Raw genomic sequence first — 27,436 nt, 5'->3', positions numbered from 1 at the left:
ATGATTACTTACTTACTTGAATGGATAGATTTAGATTTAGTCTAATCTATCTCCAAGGCTGGTTTCTCCTCAGATTCTAGCTCAATTTCTGAAAGTGATTTCTTTTTGGTTTTTCAGATTAACACTTCGTCACTTAGTTCATGAGTGACCAGAATTACTTGGGTAAGTAATTGTAAATTTACCTCTTCTCTTCCTTTCTTTGATTCCGATCTAATTTTATTGTTTAACTGAATGCTTCCAGAAAGAGTGTCCAAAAATCACTTAAAATTATGAATCTTCATCTATAAAATGGTTGTGAGGTCAGTTCATAGTTTGGCAAAAAAAGTTAGTCATTTGAGTTGCATGTTCTCATTATCCAAGACTGAAATGAGATCCATTCTTATGAAGTATGTGAAATTACTACTACATATATTAGAAAAATGATAACATAAACATTTGATTCAGAAATGGAATTTATTATCTTATCTTGTTATCATATAACAAAATTTGTTATAAACATGGACTCATCAATGATTAATATTATCACCGAGGTTCCAAAGTTGTATGGTAGAGATTGATAGTATGTTCTTGAGCGAAGAAATTAGCAAGTGAGAGCTTCTGAATTAATCAATGGGAGTATTAAATTAAGAAGCAACACCAGTTCCATATAAAACACATGAAAAAGGTTAGTACCATTACCACTATCTATTGCTAATAGTAACAAACTTTATAGACATAATCCTGCAAAATTAGGTGGATAAATGTCTAACTGACTCCTTTATGTCGTATAGGTTGGGAGTAGTTTGGTTGTTTGATTAAAATGTTAGAGATGAAGGTGTGTGATCTTCCTCAAGGTAGTTAATTGCAAGTGGATATTCTTTGTTTTATTTTCCATCTGAAAGCGTAGATTTAACTTAGCTAGCATTCATGATTTGTCGAATCGATGTCTACAAAATAAAAGAAAATAAAAATGATGAGAAAAAAAAAATATTGTGAATTATATTGACATAATACTAAATAAAATGTATACACGTTCATGTAAATATGTGATTAGAATAAGCGGACTTTCAAACCATTTTAAAAAAAAAAAGTATCAACTAAGAACAAAGATTATCTTATCAAAATATACCTTTGTGAATGCTTGTGATTTGCTACGCTTGACAACTAATGAATTGTATTTGACAATTGTCAAAGGTCTCACCAAACATTATTGTATACGTTTTCCAGGTATGAAGAACTCTAACTTCTACTTTCCATGAAGTCTCTTGTAAGGCTTCACATCTTGGAGAACGGCGTGGGATGCAGCCATTACTATGTAAGTGTTAATCGACATATATTTGAGAAATCTTAAGTGTAGGATGATTTTGTGCTTGGATTTGATCCCTATATTTATAGGTAATAAGTAGATTAGTGATTAGGTTAAACTGGAGGAATATTTAGACTTTGCGTGCAAGCATAAAATCTTGGATACGATCAAGAGAAGATTTTTCACTCAGTTATAAATGGATGATGATTGATTTAAGGTAAGGTTAGAATATATGATACTATCAATAAAAGATTTTCGGAGATTATATTGCGATAATTTAGGGAGCGAATTATTGAAATTTGAAAGCATATTTGGTAAGCTGGAGATGTTATGACTAAAATTTAGAAGATACGTTTTTTTAATTTTCTTTTAATAATGTTTTTGTTATTTGAAACATTGGATTAGGTGTGGCATTCTTAGTCCAAGACGAAGCCCAGATAACAAATAAACCTAAAAAAACATGTGACCTCTTTCAGCCCAATAACGAATCGAAGCTTTGGCGAAAATTGAATCTATAGTTGAAATCAAAACTCACGGAGCCCCATTGGGCAAACGGATAAATGCGCGGATCTAATCCTTAATGGGTCGGGTAATTGGTTTCGATTTTGTTTATCTCCAAATTGCCCTTTTCAATTTCAATAACTGTTTTCCTTTTTAAATAATTGAGTGGCAATCTTTGTAATTAGAAACAACATTTCGGACATTTTGCTAAATGTACTCTTCTTTTAATTATAAGAAGATTAATAGTGGTCAAGGACTAAACAAATGTTACAGACCACTAAACTGATGATTGATTTTTTTTTTTCAACAGATATAACAGATGGAGAACATATGACGCAAGTAAGAGATAATATTGCAAATATGTTGTGGGAGAATCAAAGTAATAGATAATACTTTTTTAATGTGTTGTACTTTTTTATATTATAACTATTCAACGCATTTAACAATATGTATGTTAAAAAGTTAAATTTATATTTTGATCAATTTTTGTATTAATGGTTTATAAATATCTGTTATTGTTTATTTATTAATACGAAAAATATAATTAATTATTAATATATAATCCGCACTGCAAGTAGTTTTTTTACCAATCAAACATTATTTTGTATCGCTTATTTTGTACAAACCGCAATTGTCCCGCAAATATATTTCTCCCACACATACCGCACTGTAATACCGCTTTCCCCGCACAACCAAAACCGCGGTTACCATTCAGATCCTAAGGATAGTTTAAAATCTTATTATTCTTTTTCTTTTTGGTTAACGATAACAAATATGTTAAAGTTTGTGTTACTTGATATATTTAAATCAGGATAATTAATAGGGAGTTATTATCCCTTATATAATAAAACGGAAGACATAAATTTTTAATAAGTTGGTTACAAATAGGTTATAAATTAACTGGTAACAAGTTAAATAGTAGGTGCAACCTTAATTTATTTTTGGAAGATTTTATTGCTAGAGCATGTTGTTTACGAAAATCTTAAATAGAATATTATAAATAATCATTTGATATCATCTAACTTACCATATTAATTTTCTTTGTTGAATTATTCATCAAATAAAAATCTTTTGATATCTAACTTAACATATTGATTTGTTAATTATCATTATATGTCACTTCTCATTCTTATATATGAGTCAATTTTGTGAAACAAATAAATATCGTATTATTCATTATAGTTAAAAATAGTATTATTTCTGGATATACCATAAGTTCAATTTTTAAAAACAAATATAAATTGTTCAATCTATAAAATATTCAAGCTTTAGTAATATTATTCTTTAAAAATAATATCTATTTAATTAAAAAATTACTGAGTAAAGGGTAAAATTTTGAATATTTCAATTCAATTTCATATTTTTTTTGTTGAAATTTATAATTTTATTTAATATAAACTTTAAGTAATTTATTTTGAAAATTTTTTAAAATATTGAAACTTGATATAAAAGTTAGAAACTATAAACACTCTAAATTGATTTGTTATAGCAATGTCAATAATATGTCACTATGATATGAAAGAATTTCAAGAAAAAAGTATTAAAATATATTAAATTACACATAATATAATAACTCACTTTTAAAACTAAATTTACAAAATTATGTCTTATAATGACATTTAAGTCATGATGTAGAATATACATTGTTGAAATAACTTCCATACATAAACTAATACAACATATTAAAATTTTCTAAAATATACAAAATTTTTTATAAAATAAAATTTAACCAGTGTTATATCATGGATACTTATCTAGAATCATTAACAATATAAAACTTACAAAATATGTGTCTTTTCAACGTATCTTATTTAGCATATGATTTTATTTCATAACGTTTTATCCAAAAAAATTATTAAAAAAATCAACATCACATAAATTATATTTATAAAAATTTAAATATAAATAAAATGAATTTCAATCTGTGTCCTAGCACGGATCTTAATCAAGTTCCGTATTAGTTTTGCTGGCTATATATATATATATATTGTATGTTCGTGCTAACTGTGTAATTATGATGATGTTCTTATAATTAACTTTATATATATATATATATATATATGTATGAGTAGAGAGTTTATATTATGAGTATTCTGTCAACAACGTTTTGTGTTTCTTTATTTAAATTCTTTATTGTGGTTGTAGAAATTTCTTGTTATAAGTTATAACCAAATATCTTCTAGTTATGTCTAGCTGATGGCAAATTAAAATGAGACAAAAATCCAAATAGTTTGTTACAATGTGTTTTTTGTTTATTTTTGTTTTTACCAACTCTCTTTTTCTTTTTTTTTTGAATATTACGTTCGGACCAAATGAATGCTTTGTTGCCATGATTTGATTATTCAAATTGAATCTTCATTTATAAGTGTGTTGGGTTTCAGAAATATAACTTGAGTGGTGTATTAAAGTATTTGAAAAATATTTCTGCATATTTAATTGGCTTTTCGAATAGTTCATATCACTTGTATGATATTTGGCTTATTTATTTTCACTTTTAGTGTGAGTTTGTCAACAGAAAATTTGTTGTCTATAGATATGATTTTGCATTGGCACAATATAACAAATGCTGCGTTTGCGGGTGGTAGCGGTTGCTAGCGATTGGTACCAATCACACAAACCGCTCTTAATCGTTTCCAAACGCTCCCAACCGCTTGAAACCACTGTATTCCAAAAGCTATTTCCCACAAGCGTTTGCGGCTGCGATTGGATTTTTTTTATTTAATAACTTAAAATAAATCAATGATACTGAAATATTTTTTATATATCTTCTACTGAACCATTTTACCAATTAAGGATGAGAGAAAATGAAGTACGGATACGACTGAGAAAATTATAAAATAAACAATTACAAGAAAATAAGATTCCAATTAACAATAACCTGGAAAACATGATGTAAAATTAACGGCACATCGCATATAAGTTCAAAAAAATCTAAATAAATATAACATTTCATTAGAAATTTCAGAAAATAATATTATTTGTGAAAATATTAAAACAAATAACCACTGATTCTTCTCAACTCTCGCTTGATCATTCCTACTGATGCTTGATCATTCTTACCGATGCAACTGCAGCCCCACGGAACTGCATTACAAAAATCGTTATGTGAGAGTCAAGAAAACTAAAAATATGTCTCTTCCAAACATCAAGTACATTGGTCTTTCATAATTATTTTATCTTGGCCTCGTGATTCAATGTGAGGAACTTATTGAGGGCCTGACTGGTTCAAACGCAGCGTTTGCGGTTGCGGTTGTGGGAGATTGCGGAAGCGGGCGATTGCGGTTTTAAGCGTTATTAAGCGTTTTGAATGACTGGTTTAGCATTTTAAAATGGGTGCGTTTGCGGGAGTTTTATGATTGGCTGACAAACGGTTGCATTAGCAGTTAAAACATAATAAATGTAATATATAATTATATAAATGGTTAAAAACCAAAAACTTTTTATGTTAAAAAGGTTTAAGATTTTTGGGAAATTTGTTATGTCATACGCTATTCAATAATATTACCAAAGTTCTACAATTTGTTAAAATAAGCATTAATAACCAAAAAACATTACATATCAAAACTAGCAAAATGAAACTATATAGATTTGATCATAGAGCTTAGCGGAATTACAAACTGATCGATGAACCTGCACTAACTTTTTCCATAAATCAAACACCAACGTTTAGTGGGCTCTGTTTGTGAATCATGGTATAGATTTACCTATACACATTACAAAAATTTGCTATTAAATATATGACGAGGTTTTTTTTTTTTGATCTAACAGATGATCATTCCATTAAAATAGAAGGTAACATATAGGGTAGAGAAAGTTTTTAGGATACAAAATAAAGGGAACTTGTCCAAAGCATAAAACAACATAGAGACATAAGTAGATAGGGACAATCGATAGTAGCTTGAGAGCTATGGAGCACATGCTAGGAAGCAAACTGGAACATGTGAGATCAAGACAAGTCGATGTGAACTCCATGAGCAGGTCAATGGAGGAATGGGTGGCCATTGTTTTGGATCGAATATTATTTGGCGATGAAAGGGTCAAAGCTGACTGTCTCACCAGAGTGAGGGGGGCTACTCTAGGTAGAACTTTGATAAGAGGTCGAGCAAAGGTAGGGCTCTGAGGGCTGAAGTAGTTGCAGGTCCAAGGTTGAGTGAGAAGAGCTTAAAGAGCTTGTGGTAACCACTACTCCATAGAGTGGGGTCATAATGCCACTAATCTTCAAGTTTCTATGAGGGGACTTCATAAAGTAGATGATTTGCTATTTTGGGAGCTTTTTAATCAGGAGAGGTGGAGATAGGAGGCTGGTAAAAGCTCGGTAACCCCAACTATGTATAGGTGGGATCGTAATGCCAAGCTTCACCAAGCTTTCTCCATCAAAGAGAACATCCCTAGAAGATCCGATAAACACGGTTTTCAAAGGACTCTTATGCCAGTCTAGAAACAATGGTGACTTAGAGATCAGAAGCAGTCTTGGAACTAGTGATACCACTAAGCAAATCAAGCGTTGACTAGGGTGGAAGAGAGTGGAGTTTAGACCAAACATGGATTCAAACTGAACTCGACACAAAAGATACTCAAGCAAATTGTAAGAAACCAATATTCTGCTATCGTGGGAACCTCGTCTTGACCAAGCATAACACACCGGTGCTAAACAATTTGAACTTGATATAAAGCAATTTAAGGCAGGTGTGAGTAGGTTCCAGTGCAGGGATGAATCATAGTCTAGGCAAAGTAGACTATCTACCAGGGTTCCGAGATAAGATTGGGGACCAAACATGGGCCAAAGAGATAACAAGGTTGGGACAGAGCAAGCCGAGGTTATGGGTTTCTTCGTCAAGATCTTCAATGGCTCCAGCGTCAACACAGAGCTCTCGTCCAGCTTAAGCCAAGGAAAATACTTGGAGAGAGGATATAAATCCGAGGATAGGAGAGATGTTAAGGTTGACTATGGAAAAAGCCAGATCGAGAGATAGTCTCCAAGGTTACCAGGGCATTCGGGGGGTTGAGGGGTGAACTCAGGCAGTTGGGTACTCAGACGAGTAACCTCACAGAGAGAGGGAGACAGAAGCAGAGGAGAGATGGTAAGTAGATGAAGCTGATGCAATATCGGAGTTGAGATCTGGACTCTAAGGAAGACTCCGGTGAAAATAAAAAAGGACATGAGCGAGATTTGCAGAAAGAGGAGAGGACAGAGATGACGCAACCAAAGCCCAGCAACGCCGATCGGTCTTGGCGCCGCCGGGTAAAGGAACCTCGATGGTTGTGCAAGAGAGAAGAAGCAGCTAGGACGAACCCATAAATATATGAAGAGGTTAGGCAAATAATCTATAGTGGATATCGTAACAGAGTCTTATCTGTAAGTATCTTCTTCTTAGCCAGTTTTGGTTATAACTGGTTCTAATTTTCACAGTACGAGAACAAATAAATGAAATCAGATAGTGTGTTTTAAAAGGGAGTTCTAAATAGCACATCTAAGAACAATCAGATACATGATGTAATCTATTAAATAAATATAAAGAAAAATTAAACTATTTACAATCGTATTGGATCAAATAACAACAATTTTTTTTTTCTTTTTATGTGGAAAACATGACAACAAATTTCCGGACATCAAAACAAAATTGTAAACAAATCTAACTAAATTTCTGAAAAAAAATATGTATGAACATGAAAGTATCCACATATAAACAGAGAATATTACCCAAACTCTTTTGATAAATGAATGAAAGTTAAAAAAGAAAATTAGAATCTTACCATCTAATATATTAAAGGAGAAGTCGAGAGGGCTCACAGCCAATCTCACAAAATTTGACCTCTCTTGCCCTTAATGAAAATTACCCCTGAAAAATTTTCGGACAAGCTTTTGATCTCTATTTAGGTTGCTGAAACGCACCACATTCATCCTCAGACTTAAGATTACTAATTTGCCATTAATGAGAATCCAATCTGGACGTTTTTACCCTTCAAATTAATTTAGAAAATTATAAAAAGTTTAAATAATTAAATATCTAATCTATATAATCGTCAAAACGTGATTTAATAAATTTTAAAACGCTAAAACCTAAAATAATGGGCTTTAAAAAAAAACCCAACCAAAATATACTGACCTATTCGAAACCCTAAAATTATAGGTTGTAAACATATATATATATAATAGGTATAACCCTAATCATTCTCTATAATCTGAAATCTTTAAAATAAAGAAAACCCTAATTTTCTCTCATGTTCTTCAAATTATATATGTATTATAGTTTTGATGATCCCTTATATAGTTCTTCGTATTCGTGTTCGTGTTTTAATGATTCATGTCCTCTTTCTGTAGTATTTGTTTGGAACGCAGGTTCGAGCATTACCAAAACTTTGAGTATGGTTTCATTATTACTTCTTATATTATATTGTATAGGTTTCTTGATTTATTAACTGTTTTGTAAAAACGATTATACTAATTCTTATGTTTCAGGTGAGTTGGTACATGGTCGTGATCTTAGTTCTATATTCTCGGACAATAAATCTAGGTCTTTTATTTATTAATACTTTAAACTTTAATCTTTATAGTTTGATGATGCTAAATAGAAAGACTTATTTCTATATTGCAGGAAAGCTTCTGAAGATGATCATAGTGATGAGAGATGTTTGGTAATTTAAATTTTAATAGTAAATTACTCTATCATCGTTATAAAAATTAATTTATAAGTATGTGGTTCTAACAAATAAATATAAAAAATGAATAGGTGGAGGTGGCGAGGGCTATCGAAATTTTTAATTTGAATTCTGCATCTTCAAATATATTGCTAAAAGGTATGTTGCTAAACTTAAAATTCCTTATATTAATATATTTCTAATGATCAAATTAAATTTAAACATTGTTTAGATGAATCTACCAATGATCGTATGGTGAAAAACAGGTATTTTTATTTTAAAAGGAAAATTAATTTTATATATAAATATATTTGATTCAGAAAATCATATTAACATTTGCATTTACTGACTATTATTGCAGAAAGACGGTGAATGGTGTCGATAATATCCCAAAAGTTATGGTATATTTTTTTAAATAAATTAATAGTTATTGTTTTAAATTAATAACTCTTATTTTCACGGATATAACAACATTTAGTGTGATTAATCAACAGATTAGAGTTTCAGAGTCAGCAGCACAACGTCTTTCGGCTATTGTTCGGTAGTAATTCTATGTTAAAAAGTGTTTTTAACACTAATTATTTGTTTGGATCATCCTCAAACGTTTGGTATTATTATACAAATCAAAAGTGTTTTGAAGTCATCTTGATACGAAAATTTAATGAAACAAATTATTACCATTTGTCTGTAAATTCTGATCTTAATCCTATTTTAATGAATATTTGCAGAGAAGCTATTGATCGAAAAAAAACAGAGTCGTTTCCGTTCCTTCTAAACTACACGGTAATTATCTTCAAATAATCTCAATCAAATTCCATTATATATAATTTATAACATTGTTATTATTTTTAAAAATAGGCAGCGTATGGAAGAAGATATGATTGGTGTCGTTGCAAAAAATCAGGCGTGAAGAAAGGAGGAAGACGATTTTTCAAGAATAGTAGGATGAATGTTATGCGATCTTATAATCGTATTTTTATTGATATTGTTTTAGATGGTTGAATATTTTATGAGATAGAAATAGTCCAATGATAATTTATTTTAATAATATAAGATTATACTTTAATAATGACAATCAAATGACCGAATACCAGGGTGCTTGATTATTATATAAGAACAAAATAAAATAATAAAATGTTATATTCATAACTATTATTAACATAAAAAATGTTTAAAATTATGTCTAATATTTTGAATAATTTTATTAATTAATGAAAACAATCTGCATATGGAAGAATAATCCTTGGTGTCGTAGCTCATATTCAGACGTAAGGATAATATAAGCATGATATTTAGAGAATAGTATTATGAATATTATGATATCTAAACGATCGGTTACAAAGGTTCTTGATTATTATCTCAATTTTGAAAAAAATAGAGAAAAGACATAATGATGCTAATATTCTTAAAAATGTGATAATTATTATGTTCAAAACTTTGTAGATCATTGTTAGAAAAATCTAAAATTGTTATTTTATACCTTATGTAAAGTAGGGTTGAAAATCTTAAGAGATATTCTATATTTAAAACAGTTTAGAATATAATGTAAGATCATGATTTATTTTTTTTTTAACAAAAAAAATTACGCATTTTAAGCCGTAATGATAATCATTAAGAAGATTACTATTTAACTCAAAAATAGAAGGAAATATAAAGATATATCAATGTCTGGAGATCTTTACAGAATAGTAAAATGATTTGGTAAACAGGAATTTAAAAATATCACTTCCGAAAAAATGTAAATTGCGAATATATAAATTGTATATATATACGTCTATTCGACACTTTTGATTTTTTAAACCTAAATCAGAGAAGAAAACCACAGAACACACGAAAAAAGCAAGAAATTATGGTTAGGTATAGCCTTTTCGATGATGTTTCGCGTTTGAACTCTTCAAAATATGAATGGAAAATTCGTGTGAAGGTCTTATGTCTGTGGGAAGATAAAGGTCCAAGTTTGGAGATGGTTTTAACTGATATTAAGGTATTTACTTTAATTTAATTATAAGCTCATTATATATTTCAAACAATAAGTTTATATGCAATTATACCTGAAAGTTACAAATCATAAGGTTTTAAAAATATTTTAAAGACATGTAACAAAATCGTATTATCCGATAATTAATAATACTATGTTTTATTAGGGTGTAAAGGTCCAATGCTCCTTTCGTGGAGATGTTTATGATCGTTTTGTCTTAAAGTTCAAGGTTGGTGATTGGCTTGATTTCGAAGACTTTAAGGTTGTTGAACAGAATGGTTCATGTTTAGCTACTACACATCGTTACAAAATTGTTATTTTGTACAATACCAAGATAAGAGAGAATTCAATTGTTGGAGGGGAAGAATTCTATGATTTCGTCGATTTCAAACTCATCCATGATGGTACCCAATGTGAAGATTACTTAATCGGTAAGGGAATAATTCAGTTTTTAAAAAAAGAAATTTCAAATACTATTTGAGATTCATTATATTTGAACTAATGTAAATTTTATACAGACATTATTGGTGAGGTTGTAAATGTTGGCGAATTCAGATGTAATTTCAGAGAATTACAACAAAAAGAGGAAATCAAAGGGGTGGAAAATAATGGAAAACATGAGGATGTCACACAAAGTGATAATATCCGTATGTTATTTAAGTATTGTACTCGATATGGTTCAGATCAAAAGAAAAACATTACTTTTCATGATCAATATGAAACAGATTGCACAATCTTTGAAGACTCTGATGATGACATTGATGTTGGAGATCAGGACGATGATGATTATAAAGAAGATGAAGAAGAGGATGATACTGAGGAAGAAACTGATGATGATAGCGATTACCAAACAGATAACAGTGGTAACAATGATCAAGATGACCAAGATTATGTCCAAGATTTTGAAGAAGATGAAAAAGATGATGAGCTGGAAAGTACTGAAGATAATCTTAAAATTAAAAAAAAAGGAGAGGATATCTCAATTAATCACAAAATCTCATTTGATCTTCGTGATTTCAGGTAAATTTTAAAACTCATATATATTTTATATTATACATAATCATACTCTTAATCCATTATTTTAAATCACACAAATTTTAATTCTTTAATTTTAGTGGAACCCTACTAAGGTGTGAATTATTCGAAAAAACGGCTGCGGAATTCTGTGATGCTTTAAAATCATTCCAGGGTGAACGTTTAATTTGTGTTATTCGTTGGGGTGTTATTGAAGATTTCCAAGGTATATTTCCAAGGTATAATTTGTGTTATTGCATATTTATGATGATCGTGTATTTAAAGGAATAAATTCTGTTATAACTTTGCAGGAAAAAGAAGTATATCTTCTACAGTTTGTACGCGAATAACACTCAATCCTTGCAATTCTGAGGTTGCGAAAATGATGGAATTGTAAGAATAACATCTTAGTTCATGCTATAAAATAGATGAAAACGAAATTCGTTTATAAACTTTTTCACGTTCTACTTAATTGAATTATAGGAGATCGAGGAAGAGGACTCGCGGATAGAAGACTGGCTTCCATGAATTTTTATGGCGTTCTAGGGATTTTATTGGATTTTAATTATTTTATATTTAGTTAGTAGTTGGATTTTAAAAAATTCTTGCTTTGATTTAAAATGAAATATATTAATTATTTATTTACATATAATGAGCTAAACAAATTAGTTACATATAACGAATTATGTTTTTAAAAACCAGTAGTTTTCTTTAAACATAACTTAAAAAATTAGCTACATATAAATTATTTAAAAAGAAATATGAAGTGGAAGACTTTTAGTTTTCCAATGAAGTTTCAACAATAAATTCTTCCCAAAACCATTCATGGATAATACTGTTGTCGACGATGCTGGCTATCCAATATATAGACGACGTAACGATGGGAGAATCGTGGAGAAAAGAGGATTTCAATACGATAATAGTTACGTTATTCCCTATAATCGTGATTTATCACTCCGTTTTCGTGCTCATATAAATGTTGAGTGGTGCAACCAGACACGTTCAGTTAAATATTTGTTCAAGTACATCACTAAAGGTCCGGACTATGTTAGAGCCAAAGTAGGAGAAGAAGATCAGGAAAATGAAATTAAAAAGTTTTTCAATTGCAGGTAACAACTTAATAGGATTGTTAAATATTCTCATATTAAATTATACGTGACAAACTAATCCAATATTTTTTAGGTATGTATCTGTATGTGAGGCTTCTTGGCGAATTTTTGCTTTCCCGATTTGTTATCGTACTACAGCCGTAGAAAAACTCCCGTTTCATCTTCCAGGAAAAGAATTGGCTATTTACAATCAAGATGATCCAATAGAAGATGTATTGCAACGTACAACAAATAGAACTTCTAAATTTTTGGGCTGGATGGAATGAAACAAGATTTATCCCCAGGCCAGAGCACTTACGTATGCTGAATTTCCATCTAAATTTGTGTGGAATAAGAGAGAAAAACTTTGGAAGCCAAGATCAGAGAAACGGAAAAGTTTTGCAATAGGCAGAATTACGTATGTACCCGCCTTCTGTAGGACAAGCCTATTACTTGCGAGTACTGCTTAATAAAATTCCAGGACCAACAAGTTTTAACTATTTAAAAACAGTCAATGGTGTACTTTATAGTGATTTCCAAGAAGCTTGCTATGCTTTGGGATTATTGGATGATGATAAGGAGTACATTGCAGCTATAAATGAAGCAGGTGAATGGTGTTTTGGGGAATTTTTAAGAAAGTTATTTGCGATCCTACTGCATACAAAGAGTTTAACTGTTCCTCTTGAAGTTTGGAATAAAACGAAAGACATCTTGTGTGAGGATATTTTGTTTAAAGAAAGGAGAAACAGGAACGATCCAGGTATTTCAAAAAAATATTTTCTTTTATCAAAATATTCCGTTTTCGAAGAAAAAAAATATATATATTTATATATAATGAAATGTTTAAAATTTTCTGTGGTAGGTCTAATGTTGTCGCGGACTCAGATAGAAAATATATGTTTAACTGAAATAGAACTCATGTTACGATCGAATGGGACATCTCTTACGGCCTTCGAGACAATGCCTAGACCAGATGATAGTATAATGAACACAGGAGAAAATAGGCTTATCGCAGATGAGAGAATATATAAGCCTCAAAAACAACAGGAATTGTACAATAAGTTGTTACCTATGCTAACTGATGAGCAGAGACGTGTTTATGAAGAAATTATTCACTCTGTGAATCAAAGTAAAGGTGGTATGTTTTTTGTCCATGGTTTCGGAGGTACTGGAAAAACTTTTATGTGGACTATTCTTGGTGCTGATATAAGGTCTAAAGGTAATATTGTTCTTAATGTTGCTTCGAGTGGTATAGCTGCTTTGCTTTTGGAAGGTGGTAGAACGGCTCATTCAAGATTTGGTATTCCAATCAATCTTAATGAATATTCTGTTTGTTTGATAGATGCCGAATCTGATCTTGCTGATTTAATTAGAGAAGCAAAGCTCATAATATGGGACGAGGCTCCAATGATGAACAAGCTTTGTTATGAGACTTTAGATAGGAGTTTTGCGAGATATCATGAAGTGTGACCAGATTTTTTGGAGGTAAAGTTGTTGTGTTAGGAGGTGACTTTAGACAGATTTTACCAGTTATTACCAAAGGTGGAAGGGTAGCCACAGTTTTAGCATCTATCAACTCATCTGTTCTTTGGAATAGTTGTAAAGTTCTTAAACTTACCGAAAAGTTGAGACTTTGCAAAGCACGTAATAGTATGGATGCAGGTGCTCTTGCTACTTTTTCTAAGTGGCTTCTTGATATCGGGGATGGCAAAATTAACGAGTCAGATAGTGGGGATGTGGAGATAGAAATTCCGGATGATTTATTAATTAATACAAGTGGAAATCCTATTGAAGCAATAGTTAAAGAGATCTACGGAGAACAATTTACAAGGAGGACTGACCCAAAATTCTTTAGTGAAAGAGCTATTCTAAGTCCAAGAAATGACGATGTTGATAAGATAAATCAGTTTATGCTTACTAAGCTTCCAGGTATGCAAATTAAAAAGGATATAGAAATTTAATTTTTTGAAAATTTTCTAATATTCAAAACATATACGAAATTTTAATTTTTAAATTTTGCAGGTGAGGAAAGACGATATCTTAGCTCTGATAGTATTGAAACGTCTGATACGAGCGGACTTGATGATATGATCTACACTCAGGAATTCCTAAACAGTATTCAAGTTTCTGGACTGCCAAGCCATGTTTTGACTTTGAGAATAGGAGCACCTGTCATGTTGTTAAGGAATATAGATCCTAAGGGAGGTTTATGTAACGGTACGAGGCTGATTATTACTCAGATGGCCAATCATGTAATCGAAGCAAGAATCGTGACAGGAAAAAAGGTTGGAGATAAGGTACTTATCCCTAGGATGTATGTTAGTCCACCTGATGCAAAGTTTCCCTTTCGTATGAGACGACGACAGTTTCCTATTACCGTGGCGTTTGCAATTACTATAAACAAGAGTCAGGGTCAGACGCTAGAACATGTTGGATTGTTTCTTCCGAAGCCGGTTTTCACACATGGACAGCTTTATGTTGCATTCTCTCGAGTGACAACCAGAAAAGGATTGAAGGTGTTAATTACTGATAAAGATGGAAAATGCAGAACAAAACACTTAATGTTGTTTTCAAATAGGTTTTTGAGACTGTTTAATTATTATGTTTTTAATTGAACATTGTTTTGGAATTTTAGATTAAATTTTATTTTTGATAATTAGTTAAACAAATTTTTATGAACTTTGAAATACAATGTTACTCATATTATTCATTACAATTATCTGTAATATAATTAAAATTGTGGTATTTTGCTATGTAATTAGAATAGAAAATATAATTACGTAATGGTAAAAATTATTGTTTAAGATATGATAAAGTCTTAATTTAAACAATTAAATCTCAAACACATTTAAATTAGAACCTTGCAAAATATATCTATTAAAACGAATCCTGTCTTTCATTTTGTTATCATACTTTAAATAATAATATATAATAGTGAAAAAAAAAGTTATAACGCTAAACGTTAATACGCAACGTTTAATCGTGACTCTTTGATTTCTTACAGTTCCGAAATCCCCTTTTCGTCTCCGACAAAGAGAGAAAACAGAAAAACCCTAATTCGATAGAATCATGAATATCGATTATATTTCTGATCTTCATCGGGGAAAAACCAACTGGTGTATCCAAGCCAAGGTCTTGAATTCTTGGTATGTCTACGAATTCTCCCCTTCAGCAAACGAGTTCTTCTACTTGTGGATGAAAGGGTTAGAGAATTTCCCAAATGATAATTTCTACTGATATTTGATATTTTTAAAGTCTTATATATTAGATTACTAACACAATTTATCAATTTTTGAAGGGTGACACAATTGAGGTGGCCTTTGTTCCAACAACACTGAAAAAGCTCCAGAAGTATATTTATGAGGGTAAATGGTATGAGATTAGGACTTTCAAAATCATCGATCCAACCCTAAGGGAGAGGAATACTCATCATCCTTTCCAAATCAAGTTTACGGAAGAATCAACCATGAATCAATTGGAATCAGTTAATTCAAAAAACTATTTCCGATTCGAAGATTTGGGTGATATATATCGTTCAAGAATCCATCATCCCATTTCTTTTGGTACGTTTTAAATATACGGTTTAAAAAAAATTCAATTATACCCTGTGGATAAAGATTTTTACTATCTTTGAGTTGTTTAATCTTTAGACTTTTAATAATTTTGGAACTTTGTGGATTGGTCCCTCCCATATAAAGTACAAATATAGAACTTATACATAAGTAGTTTTATGTGGATGATAGATTCAGAAACAATTATTCTTAGATATTGCTATCTTTTTGTTGGTGAATCTTTATACTTTACATAATTTTAGAACTTTGAGAATTGGTTCTTCCCATATAAAAGTACAAACAGAACTTAGAAACTAAATAGTTTTATGTATATGATAGATTTGGAAACAATTTTTCATCTTTTTGAAATAAAAAAATGTCTTTTTATGGCAAAAAATAGATGTTTGCGGATGTGTAGTAGCTGTAACTGACAACAGAGAACATGCTGGCGAAGTTGTTTTCACGCTATTAAATGGCAGGTAAGACACATTTATTCCACATTTGATGTTGCTAAGATTTTTAAGTCTCACTCTTTAAAAAATGTTTGTATTAACTTCATCTGTAGGTATGAATCTATCAAGTGTCGTGCAGTAAATGAAACGACCGACTTTTTTTTTTTTTAATAATAAATAATAATAACAAATATATAATATAATATAATAATAAACTACAACTAGTGGTCCCATACCCACTAGCCACCTAACCACAATCACAATCATCTGCGGAAAACATTACCAATATCCAATAAATATAAATAGCCAATATTAATTCCAATCACAAACTAATGATCCAAACAACATCCAAAGAACCAGCAATCCTAAACAACATTCTAGGACTCCACTCTAGCAACCTAACAGAAGCCAGACAACCAAACGAACCACTAGAACATCCTCCTCTTCATCGCCCTGATTCCACGGTCACACTTTGCCTTTACCTGCACCACAAACACATATTGCAATGCATGAGTGTTTAATAAACACTCAGTAAGGCAATCCTCCCATCTACTGTTCTATACACACAAGCAATAGAGACATCTCTAACCATCAACCATCAACCAACAATCATCAATAAACAATCAACAAGCCAAACAACACATAAACAAGCATATTAGAAAAAATCTCCAGCTTAGATAAGCCATGGTCCTGCACTTACTTAACAAGTGATTCACAAAACTAAATACAACCAAATGAGAGGCTTTCCAATATCCAAGAACAACCAAACTTGTTCCTACAACCAATCACAACAACAAACAAATATTGTAAACAAACTACCAGAAAAAAATAGAAAAGAACAACCTCACAAGTGAAACCACGAAACCAAAACGAACCGTTAACTTTCTAATCCCTCCGGTGAAAAGCAAGGTATATACGTCCAGAAGCTTCCCACAAAATTTCAGCACGATCAGATTATAGATGAAACCGCAATCATCCCCGTAACACCCGCTGGTCTCAATCCGCGAATGAGAAGAAACGCCCCACGAAAATGCCAATATCTCCTAGAATATTAATCCAAATTCACTTCTGTAAAAAGGCGAGTGTACGAAAATCTCTTAGCTACAACCCTACCAAAAATCAATACCTTTCAAAACGATTTGACCCGTCGGATCTTCCTTCTCCCAAACCCTGACAGTTCTGTTTCTCTCTTAACACTAAGGAAAAAGCTTGATCTCCTTCTCTTTCTCCTTTACACTCAATAACCAAGAGTTAACTCTCTTTCTCTCCCTCTCTCTGATGACAATGTCGACCAAAGCACAAAAAGGAGGAAGTGTCGACAAAAAGAAGAAGAAATAAGGGTTTTTAGTTTTATTAAATTAAACCAGAATTTAATTAAACCAAAAATCAATTCCTTCGGTTTTCCCTACATCCCAATTTTAGAAAGAGGATGTTACAGTAAACAACTATGCTACCCTTTTCATGTATTCATGGGAGTCGTCAGGATGCCATCTCACATATCGTAATGAACCAGTGTTTTGTGTTTTGCGTTTCTGGAGGGTTGGAGAGTATGAAGGTATGATTGTTAATAGGACTTACAAGTTTTAATAAATGTTAAAGACTATCTATTTTCTATACTCATTTACAAAACTTTTATAACACTTTAAACATCTCTAGGTGAACCGTGTATTGAAAACACATTGGCCTCCTCCAAGATCTTTTTAAAACCGGATTTTGAAGGTCTTGAGCATCACAAGACTATGTAAGTTTAAATGTTTATTAATACCATGTAGTATATCATGCTAGGGTTTAACTTATGAATTTGCTTTCTATACTTAGCTCCGAATTTGCTGGATGCTACTACATAAATCGTATGATGGAGCATGAAGAATAATCGTATAAGGGGCTTAAGGTGAAGGCAGGTTATTTAAATAAAAATTATTATGAATATGTAAACTTTATAACTATTTGTAATGTTTGTATGACCTATAATTTATATTACTTTCAAAAATAATTTCTATTGTCTAAACGTAGTAAATTAATGTGACGCAAATCTTTATCCATCGTGATTTAATTAACCATACCGATTGTATTGGGCTCATCAAATTCATGAAAATTGAAAATGGGCTTCAAAAAAAATATATAAAAGTTTACATATTTATTAGAATAATATATATTTAATAAATGAGTCCATTTTTTAAAAGTGAAATAAAATTCTTAAGGTACAACTTAACTGCTAATTTTGTATAATTCTAAAAATAGCAACCAATTAATCTATTAGTTTAATTATTGATAAAATTCTGACTTACCTATCTTCAAGAAACAAAAATTTAAAAGGTTTGAAACAATTGTTCTATATTGGTAAAAACATTATTTCTTAAAAAGTCTTATAAACCTATTATATGGAAGACAAAAATAATCAGACGGCAGTATCCATCACCATAGAATATTCTTAACTAAGAATATATAGTCATGTACAGTATTGTAAATAGATGAGTTTCAAATGATACTATTTAAGAATATAATGTCTCTAGCTAAAACTCAAGTAAGACTTCTAATTAATTGTCATCTATTTTGTAATATGAATATTCCTCATATTTTTTATTGCAGTAACAACTTTAATTCAAGCAAATTGTATAATTGAATATAGTGCATTATAAATATGAATTAATCAATTATGTATTATAGTTTCGATTAAAAAATTTATTATATTATCAAAATTAACCAATGCATGTATGGATGCAAGGACAAAAAAAAGTGTTATTCTCAAAGTCTTAGCAATGATTAACATCAAATATACCGACTATAAAAAATACTACTAATCTGTAATTATAATCATAATTATACCTATTAAAATTATAAATACTAAAAAACAAAAAAAAGACACTAAAACGATTAAGACGCAACGCTACGTTTAATCGTGACTGTTTATATTCTTACAAATCCGAAATCCCATTTTCGTCTTCGAAAACAGTGAAGCAAGAGTACGAAACCCTAATTTGGTAAAATCATGAGAATCGATTACATTTCTGATCTTCATCGAGGACGAACGAACTGGTGTATTCACGCTAAAGTCTTGAATTCTTGGCATGTCACTGAGTTCTTCACAAAACGAGTTCTTCTTCTTGTGGATACGAAGGTTAGAGCAATTAATCGAAAATCGTTTTTACATAAATCTTTATTTTAATAGTGTTTATATGCTAGATTACTCACACGATTTTAAACAAACCTTGAAGGGTGACACGATTGAGGTCGCCTTTGTCCCAACTATACTTAAAAAGCTCCGGAAGTATATTTATGAGGGCGAATGGTATCAGATTCGAAATTTCCAAATCATCAATCCAACCCTCAGGAAGAGGAATACTCATCATCCTTTACAGATCAAGTTTACGGATGATTCAACCATGTTCCCGCTCGAATCAATCAACTCCAAAAATTACTTCCGATTCGAAGATTTGGATGATATATCGTGGAAGGATCAATCATCACATATCTTTCGGTACGTTTTTTCGAAATTTAATTGTAATTTATTTATTTTAACATAGTATAACCAAATTGGAATGGATTGTTTTTTAGTTTTGTGTTGAGTTATCTAGAAACTCTAAAAGAATTTTGGAACTTTGTGTATTGGTACCTCAATAGAAAAGTACAAATTGAACTTTTACCAAAAGCTTTGGATACAAACATTCTAAAAATATTCTTGACTTTTTTCCAAAAATAGATGTTTGCGGATGTATAGTAGCTGTTGATGACAGAAGAAATCATGGAAATGGTGTTTCTAAAGTTGTTTTAACATTATTAAATGGCAGGTAAGTCACATTTATTGCATCTTTACTCATATTAAGATTTATAAGTCTGACTTTATTTTGTAGAGTGTAACAAGTATATTCATTTGTAGGAATGAAACTGTAAAGTGTCGTGCAATGGATTACTATGCTAACCTTTTCATGTCTTCATGGGTGTCAACTGGATGCCATCTCACATATCAAATTGAACCGGTGTTTTGTGTACTGCGTTTCTGGAGGGTTGGAGAGTATGAAGGTATGTACTATTAATAGAACTTGCTAGATTGTAAAAATTCTTAAGAGTAGGTTGTATACTCATCTAAATAATCTTTTTAACACTTAAAACATTCCTAGGTGAGCCGTGTATTGTAAACACATTGGCCTCCTCCAAGATCTATTTAAAACCGAAGTTTGTAGGACTTGAGAATCACAAGGCTATGTAAGTTTTTAATGTTCAAAAATATCAAGTGGTGTATCATGTTAGGGTCTAACTTATGATGTGTTTTCTATTTTTTTAGCTCGGAATTTGCTGGACGTTATTACATTAAGCACATAATGCAGCATGAAGAGTAAACTGGAGAAGTTTAAGCTGAAGGCATATTTGTTAACAATCTTTTGTATATGCTAACTTTATAATTATTTTGAAGGTTTGTATGATCAAGTACTATAAACCCTTTTAAGGGTTGCTTTCCAAATTTTCTTGATGGTTTAAACGAAATATTAAATTATTCTGACCCAACTTCTACCTAATTTAAATTAACCAAATAATATGGATCAGGCTCAATGGATTTTTCCCATTTTGCAAATGGGCTTAACATTTTTTAAAACAAAATAATATATATTGAAAGTCCATTTAGAAATGTCAGATTAAAAGTTTAAAATACAAAATTAATTACAATTTAAAACATATTTAAAAAGAACACAAAACTAATTTGAAAATAGGTTTTTTTTTTTGACATTTTGATTTTATTTAACTCTTGCCCGCACAAGCGTGCGGGTAACTCTCCTAGTACAAACTAAATGTTTGTTGTTCACATACAATCTCAGCTTAGCTAATCGATATTGGTTCCGGAATTGCTTTAACTAGGAGATGGGTTCGATGATAAACACGATTGATTGAAAGATTTGGGTAGATAAAGAACAATACCGATCCGTCGGTTTCTTTCGTAAAAATTATAGCTGTTCATCTTCTCTATTTTTTTTATTACTTAATTTCCCACAGGTGGTGAAAACAAAAACAGCTTTCTCGTGGGCCATTCAATTCAAAATTGAGGCCCATATGTGCATTGTACGTCACAATATATGTGAAAGAAGTAAAAACCAAACTGTAAAATTGGGGGCCTAGAATAAATAAGACCTGGTCCATCATATTTCATCATAATGCATGGAATTGTGTAAACAAAACTAAACCCAAGAATTTCAGTAGGCATATCCTTTTTTTTTTTTAACATCTACTTCATTAACTTTAATATGAGATTACAAATGTATCAATGAGCATACAATGAAAGTTGACTCTACAATTCATACAACCAAAACTTAAGTAACCCGAAATAAACGAAAAGCAAAATTACACGTTGCTTTCTTTATTAGATAAGCCTTACATGCTAACAGATTGATAAATCTGTTATTTTCCTTGATTGTCTTCGTCTTCAATCTAATTTGATCTTCTTGTTTGGCTATCACTTCTTTTATGAAACTCCAATACTTTTTTTCAAGATCAAAAGGTTGTGATCCATCAGTTACATCACAAACCATATAATCATTTCCATCTTCGGCGCAAGGCAATGGCATTGTTGTGGTTGTAAATATCACCCATGAGTGTATCATAATCTCTGTTCTCTTGTTGATAATCTTCTTTGACTTCCAGAAATGAACGGTCCTTATGATTGCTTCATGTAACTTCTTCGACGGGTTGTCCTCCATTAGCAAAAGGAAAATGAACGCACGAATGCGAGAACGCCTCACACATTGTGGGACAAAAGATCATATAACTTTCGTCATCCTATGTGTTTGGCCATTGATCGTCTTCATAACAACCACGTTAGAGATAACTGATCTGTAATTGATGTAGCCAAAGCAACACCGTATTACGACCGATGTTGTAAGCATTCGGATGTGAAATCAGAAGATAGATGAACTGTCCCGTTGGTGAATCCTTCCACAGAGTGTTTCCCGAATCACCATAGGGTTGAAAACAAAGAGAATCACAAGTGTGATTCCATACTGAACCGTCTTATTCTGTCGAATGAACAAACTCCAATAACAAGAAGCGAATAACGATTGCAGGTTTTGAATGACAAAACCCATCCCTCGTTCGCCTTATTTCAAAGATAAAGAAACTAATTACAAACAGATGAAAGAAAAAAAACAAGAGTACGTCCGACGCTGGAGCCGACGTCGGGCGGGAAATCTGTTAACAGAAGTTGACGGTTTTGTCGTCTCTTAGATCACACTGTTTGATAGAGAAAGGAATGTCGCTCCAGTAGGCATATCCTTTATACTATAAACTTGACCAATAAAAATGCGTCAAATATGATTTATTTTGATATTTTAATTAAAAAATCACTAATAACAAAAATAAAAGAAAATAAAAAACTGTCAATATAAAATATATATATATATATATATAAAACACTTTCATCCTTCTTTTTCTTCAATATCTCACTTTAAAAATCAAAAGAAAAAAAAGATCAGTTTCCTGATCCCTAAATTTGTTCACACATCAACCACCACGTCGGCCGAAATGAAAGACAACCAAGTTTTCAAACTATTTTGTCTCCTATTTAACTCCCAATCAACTCAATTTCTTATATATGTTCTCACCCTTTCCATCGTTTTGTTTTCTGAAATTTTCATCTTTCTCCCATAGTTACATCTCTATTATGTTGGTTAACCTCCCAAGAACATCCTTTAACAAAAAAAAAAAAAGATGTCAGTTGATCTCCCTCTACATATTTGTCATATTCACATAAATGTAACAAAGAAGCTAAACCATGGCTACTCCTTACTCAATTTCATTTCTCTTTATCTCATATTATTTTTTTCTTCTGATTTTACTTGGTTCAGGTTCAAGATCCAATGCAACTGGATTGTACTCCTTGAAAAAAAAAGCGTGAAAAAAAGAGTTCTATCTTCATAGACGTGGGAATTTTATTCCAAAGAAGTTACACGACATCCGAATTATTCTCATGGATGGATAAAAAAGGTAGACAAACCTGATTTTAAAAGTGATGGAATGATGAAAAACCAATTAAATTTTAATCAATTGTTTAGTTTTGGTTTTGTTTCAGTTAGATTTATGTTGGCCATACGAGGATATGTACGACTATGGAGATAGCATTGCCAATAGCCATCAAAATCCAAAAATGGTCACATGGTGGTTCTCTACGAATACTTCTAACTTGTATAATTCTTAATTATGGTATTAGATGAAAACGATTTCTTTAGTTTAGATTTTGTTTAAACAGATAAGACAAATCTAAGCATTGCTTGATTTGTGACAGGGAGATGGGATTTAAGCTAACAAATAACCCAATATTTGCTTCCGCATAAAGGAGAGTGCGAGTGAACTTGTGACAACCCGTCCCGTGGACCCTACTAGCCCCCCGCTAGTTGTCCTAACGGACCGTCCGTGGACCCTACTAGCCTTCCGCTGCTAGCCGTCTCAACGGACTCCAAGCTGGCCCTGCAGGGCATCGATCCCAATCCATCATTGTGGATATCCCAATCCACCAGTAGGTTATTGGTGCGCCAGGCGTTCCTCGAACCCTGGTCCTCACCCTTTAACAACCTTCCCACAGGACAAGTTGCCACCAATTGATCTGTAACAACCCGTCTCGGGGACCCCACTAGCCCCTCCCCACCCCCCCCCCCCCCGCTAGCCGTCCCAACGGACTCCAAGCTGGCCCTGCAGGACATCGATCCTAAACTATTCATCCAAATCCACCAGTAGGTTATTGGTGCGCCAGACGTTCCTCGAACCCTGGTCCCCACCCTTTAGCAACCTTCCCACAGGACAAGCTGTCACCAATTGATATTGTATAAACCCAACCCGCGGACCCCACTAGCCCCCCGCTAGCTGCCCCAACGGACCGTCCGTGGACCCTGCTAGCCCCCGCTAGCCATCCCAACGGACCCAAGCTGGCCCTGCAGGGCATCGATCCTAACCCATCACTGTGGATGTGGATGTGGTTCAATTTTTATTGTAACAACCCGTCCCATAGACCCCACTAGCCCCCCGCTAGCTACCCTAACAGACCGTCCTTGGACCCTGCTGGCCCCCGCTAGCCGTCCCAATGGACCCCAAGCTGGCCCTACAGGGCATCGATCCTAACCCATCACTGTGGATATCCAAATCCACCAGTAGGTTATTGGTGCGCCAGGCGTTCCTCGAACCCTGGTCCCCACCCTTTAACAACCTTCCCACAGGACAAGCTGTCACTAATTGATTATGTGACAACCCGTCCCGCAGACCCTACTAGCCCCCCCCGCTAGCTGCCCCAATGGACCATCCGTGGACCCTGCTAGCCCCCCCGCTAACCGTCCCAATGAAATCCAAGCTGGCCCTACATGGCATCGATTCTAACCCATCACTGTGGATATAAAAATCCACCAGTAGGTTATTGGTGCGCCAGGCATTCCTTGAACCCTGGTCCCCACCCTTTAACAACCTTCCCACAGGATAAGCTGTCACCAATTGATTATTTGGATGAATAGTTCCTATCCACCGTGAGGGGTTAGGATCGATGTCCTGCAGGACCAGCTTGGAGTCCGTTGGGATGGCTAGCGGGGGGAGGTTTTTTATATGACAACCTGTCCCGTGGACCCCACTAGCCCCCCGCTTACTGCCCCAACAGACCGTCCGTGGACCCTGCTAATCCCTCGCTAGCCGTCCCTACGGACCCCAAGCTGGCCCTGCAGGGCATCGATCATAACCCCTCACCATTGACAGAAACTATTCATCCAAATCCACCAGTAGGTTATTGGTGCGCCAGGCGTTCCTCGAACCCTGATCCCCCTCCTTTAACAACCTTCCCATAGGACAAGTTCCCACCAATTGATCTGCAACCCGGCTTATATAAAGGTAATCTCTCCTCCTCCTCTTTATTTTTCAGTTTATTGCTTTTAGTGTCTTCTCTGTTCTTTGCTCATCGCCGGAAAATTCATCGAGTTTTTCAGATCAATTCTATTCTTACTCGAAAACCATGATTCCTCCAAAATCCCCGAGTAAAGTTGTCAAACCGCTCATCCCCGGTGCTTTCGGTCCTCACCAGTCGTCTGTTCTTTCCTGGAACGACGAAGCAGAAATAAGAGGGTCATGCGGGATCCTCTCAGAGATCGAAATCTGGTTCCCTAAAGTGCACGAGTCACCGGAAAATCCCCCTCCCGGTTATTGTTGTGTGTTTGAGTCTTTTTTCTCTGCGTGCGGATTATCCTTCCCGCTTCTCGAACTCATCATGCGGATGATGTTCGAACTGGGCTTCGCCCTTCCTCTGATGTGTCTGAATGTTGTTCGGACAGTTCTATGCCTTCAAACTCTGGCAGAACAGTCTGACTACTCATTGTCCTTGGCCGATTTTCTCCATGTCTATTCCGTCAAGACAGGTCGTACCAAAGGAACCCTCTATGTGAGTCCGCTCTCCGGGCTCAAATTTTTTGACGACCTTCCGGAGAAGGATGAGAAATGGAGAAAGTCATACTTCTTTTTCCTTGTCATAGAGCTCCCCTTGGGCTACTAGCGAGCTCGCATATTTTGAAATGGACTTCAAAAATTGGTAGCGTAGCACACTTCGCTTAATGTTAACTAATCTAATATCATTACTTCTTACCAATACTTCTTTTTGTTTCAGCTCACTTCGAGCGAGGCCAGCTATCCGCTACATTTGCGGAATACTTTTCCCGATTCTGCAGCCAAGGCCAGAACGCATGGGATTCCTTCCCATGCAAGAGGATTTAAGAGTCCGGAGCTAGACTCAGAAGGCGCACCCTCGTTCGGTCATCCCCTCCTCTAGTTTTTGACACTTTCAACATGGACTATAGAGAGGAAAAGATCTTCAAGAGGGAGCTCAAGAATGCAGAGAAGGAGGTGAAGAGGCAGATGGCCGCTGCTCTTGCTGAAGGGAAAGCTCGCATTTCTGCTAGGAATGCTGATTCCTCCACTCCTGATGTGAGCGGGCCCCCAGCTCCCCTCCTTGATTCTTCCGAACCCTCCGTGATTGTCATCAAGGATTCTAGTGAGGAATCCCGGGAGGTAGAGGCTGCTCTTCCAGCTCCAGATAGCGGTCGTGCTGATGGGAGCTCGCAGAGGGCTGAGCAGACGAAGAAGAGGAACGAACCTGAGTCTTCTTCTTCTTCGCGCGAGAAAACCCGAGCTCGAACCAGTTCCTCGGGGGACGAGCACGGTAAATCCTGCCTGAGGGATGTAGCAGCTCCCCTCTCGGAGAAGAAATCCAGGGATGGAGACCCCGTCTCCGAAAAGAAGTCCAGGGATCCCCAGAGCGCCAAGGAATCAGGAGGTTCCTCTGTTAGTCTCCCCCCGAAGGAACAACGCCCCTCACCTCGTGGTAAGTAGGATTCCCGGGGTAATGGGTGTACATTTTTGACTTTAAAGTTGTATAACTTATCTATTTTATACAGCTCCTCCTACTTCTCCAGCAGACTTGATGAGAAGCTATGCCCGACCTGGAGTTTGTTTCCCGGCTTTTGCTGATATGTCCGAGACCAACCGTGGGAATTTCTTCTGGTTTGCACACAAAATCGTAGAGATTGGTAGTCCACTCACTCGGGTTTAATACAAACGTATATTCCTTGTTTTGACTTAACGTGCTGACTCCTACAGATGATGATCGAGTTCGACAACTCCATGGCGTCTTATAAAGACCAGTTGTTTGCCTCACCTTCGGTCTCCAAACTGACAAAGCTAAAAAACAAGGTGTCCAAGGTAGATGTCCAGGTGGCGGAGTTCACCCGATTGGAGGCAATAAATGCCAAAACTGTTAAGAAGGCCGAGCAGATTCGTTACCGGATGAATAAAGCCAAACTCCAAGTACTTGGCCTCAGAATTGCCAACAAGGATCTCAGGGGGAAGTTGAAGAAAGCGGGTGACCTTTATTACGTGGCCTTGGAGAGCGAGAAGGCTGCCAAGAACAGGCTTCATGAGGTCGA

General features: G+C 33.9%; 2 protein-coding genes and 3 long non-coding RNA genes across 15 annotated transcripts; 3 read left to right on the top strand and 2 right to left on the bottom strand.

The window, feature by feature from the left end:
- Positions 1-6: 6 nt before the first annotated feature.
- LOC147943789 (uncharacterized) lies at positions 7-2,281 on the top strand. Of its 9 annotated transcripts, XR_015557029.1 has the most exons (7): positions 7-162; positions 242-299; positions 540-664; positions 771-833; positions 1,207-1,294; positions 1,691-1,874; positions 2,097-2,281. It is a non-coding gene; the product is annotated as an uncharacterized LOC147943789 (long non-coding RNA). The 9 variants fall into 9 exon arrangements; XR_015557028.1 differs by lacking the exon at positions 242-299; XR_015557030.1 differs by having other exon boundaries at positions 242-664; positions 1,691-1,869.
- Positions 603-1,247, bottom strand: LOC147943790 (uncharacterized). Its single transcript, XR_015557033.1, has 2 exons — positions 1,109-1,247; positions 603-926 (listed from the first exon to the last, which is right to left on the bottom strand). It is a non-coding gene; the product is annotated as an uncharacterized LOC147943790 (long non-coding RNA).
- A 9,961-nt stretch (positions 2,282-12,242) lies between the features above and the next one.
- LOC147943788 (uncharacterized) lies at positions 12,243-12,792 on the top strand. Its single transcript, XM_087512368.1, has 2 exons — positions 12,243-12,526; positions 12,600-12,792. The coding sequence occupies exons 1-2, from the start codon at positions 12,243-12,245 to the stop codon at positions 12,790-12,792; spliced, it is 477 nt and encodes a 158-aa protein (XP_087368494.1).
- A 673-nt stretch (positions 12,793-13,465) lies between these two features.
- Positions 13,466-15,578, top strand: LOC147943787 (uncharacterized). The gene is made up of 4 exons (XM_087512367.1): positions 13,466-13,716; positions 14,103-14,434; positions 14,528-14,802; positions 15,510-15,578. Exons 1-4 carry the CDS (start codon positions 13,466-13,468, stop codon positions 15,576-15,578), a joined length of 927 nt encoding a protein of 308 aa, XP_087368493.1.
- A 1,198-nt stretch (positions 15,579-16,776) lies between these two features.
- LOC147943786 (uncharacterized) lies at positions 16,777-17,828 on the bottom strand. Of its 3 annotated transcripts, XR_015558552.1 has the most exons (4): positions 17,635-17,808; positions 17,384-17,551; positions 17,209-17,283; positions 16,777-16,990 (listed from the first exon to the last, which is right to left on the bottom strand). It is a non-coding gene; the product is annotated as an uncharacterized LOC147943786 (long non-coding RNA). The 3 variants fall into 3 exon arrangements; XR_015558550.1 differs by lacking the exon at positions 17,209-17,283 and having other exon boundaries at positions 17,635-17,828; XR_015558551.1 differs by lacking the exon at positions 17,209-17,283 and having other exon boundaries at positions 17,352-17,551.
- Between the last annotated feature and the right edge of the window lie 9,608 nt (positions 17,829-27,436).

Source organism: Camelina sativa, chromosome 5, assembly GCF_030686135.1.
Source record: "Camelina sativa cultivar CO46 ecotype springtype chromosome 5, ASM3068613v1".
Lineage (NCBI taxonomy): Eukaryota > Viridiplantae > Streptophyta > Magnoliopsida > Brassicales > Brassicaceae > Camelina > Camelina sativa.
The sequence above is the reverse complement of the archived record's forward strand: the minus strand, read 5'-3'. Positions and strand labels throughout refer to the sequence as shown.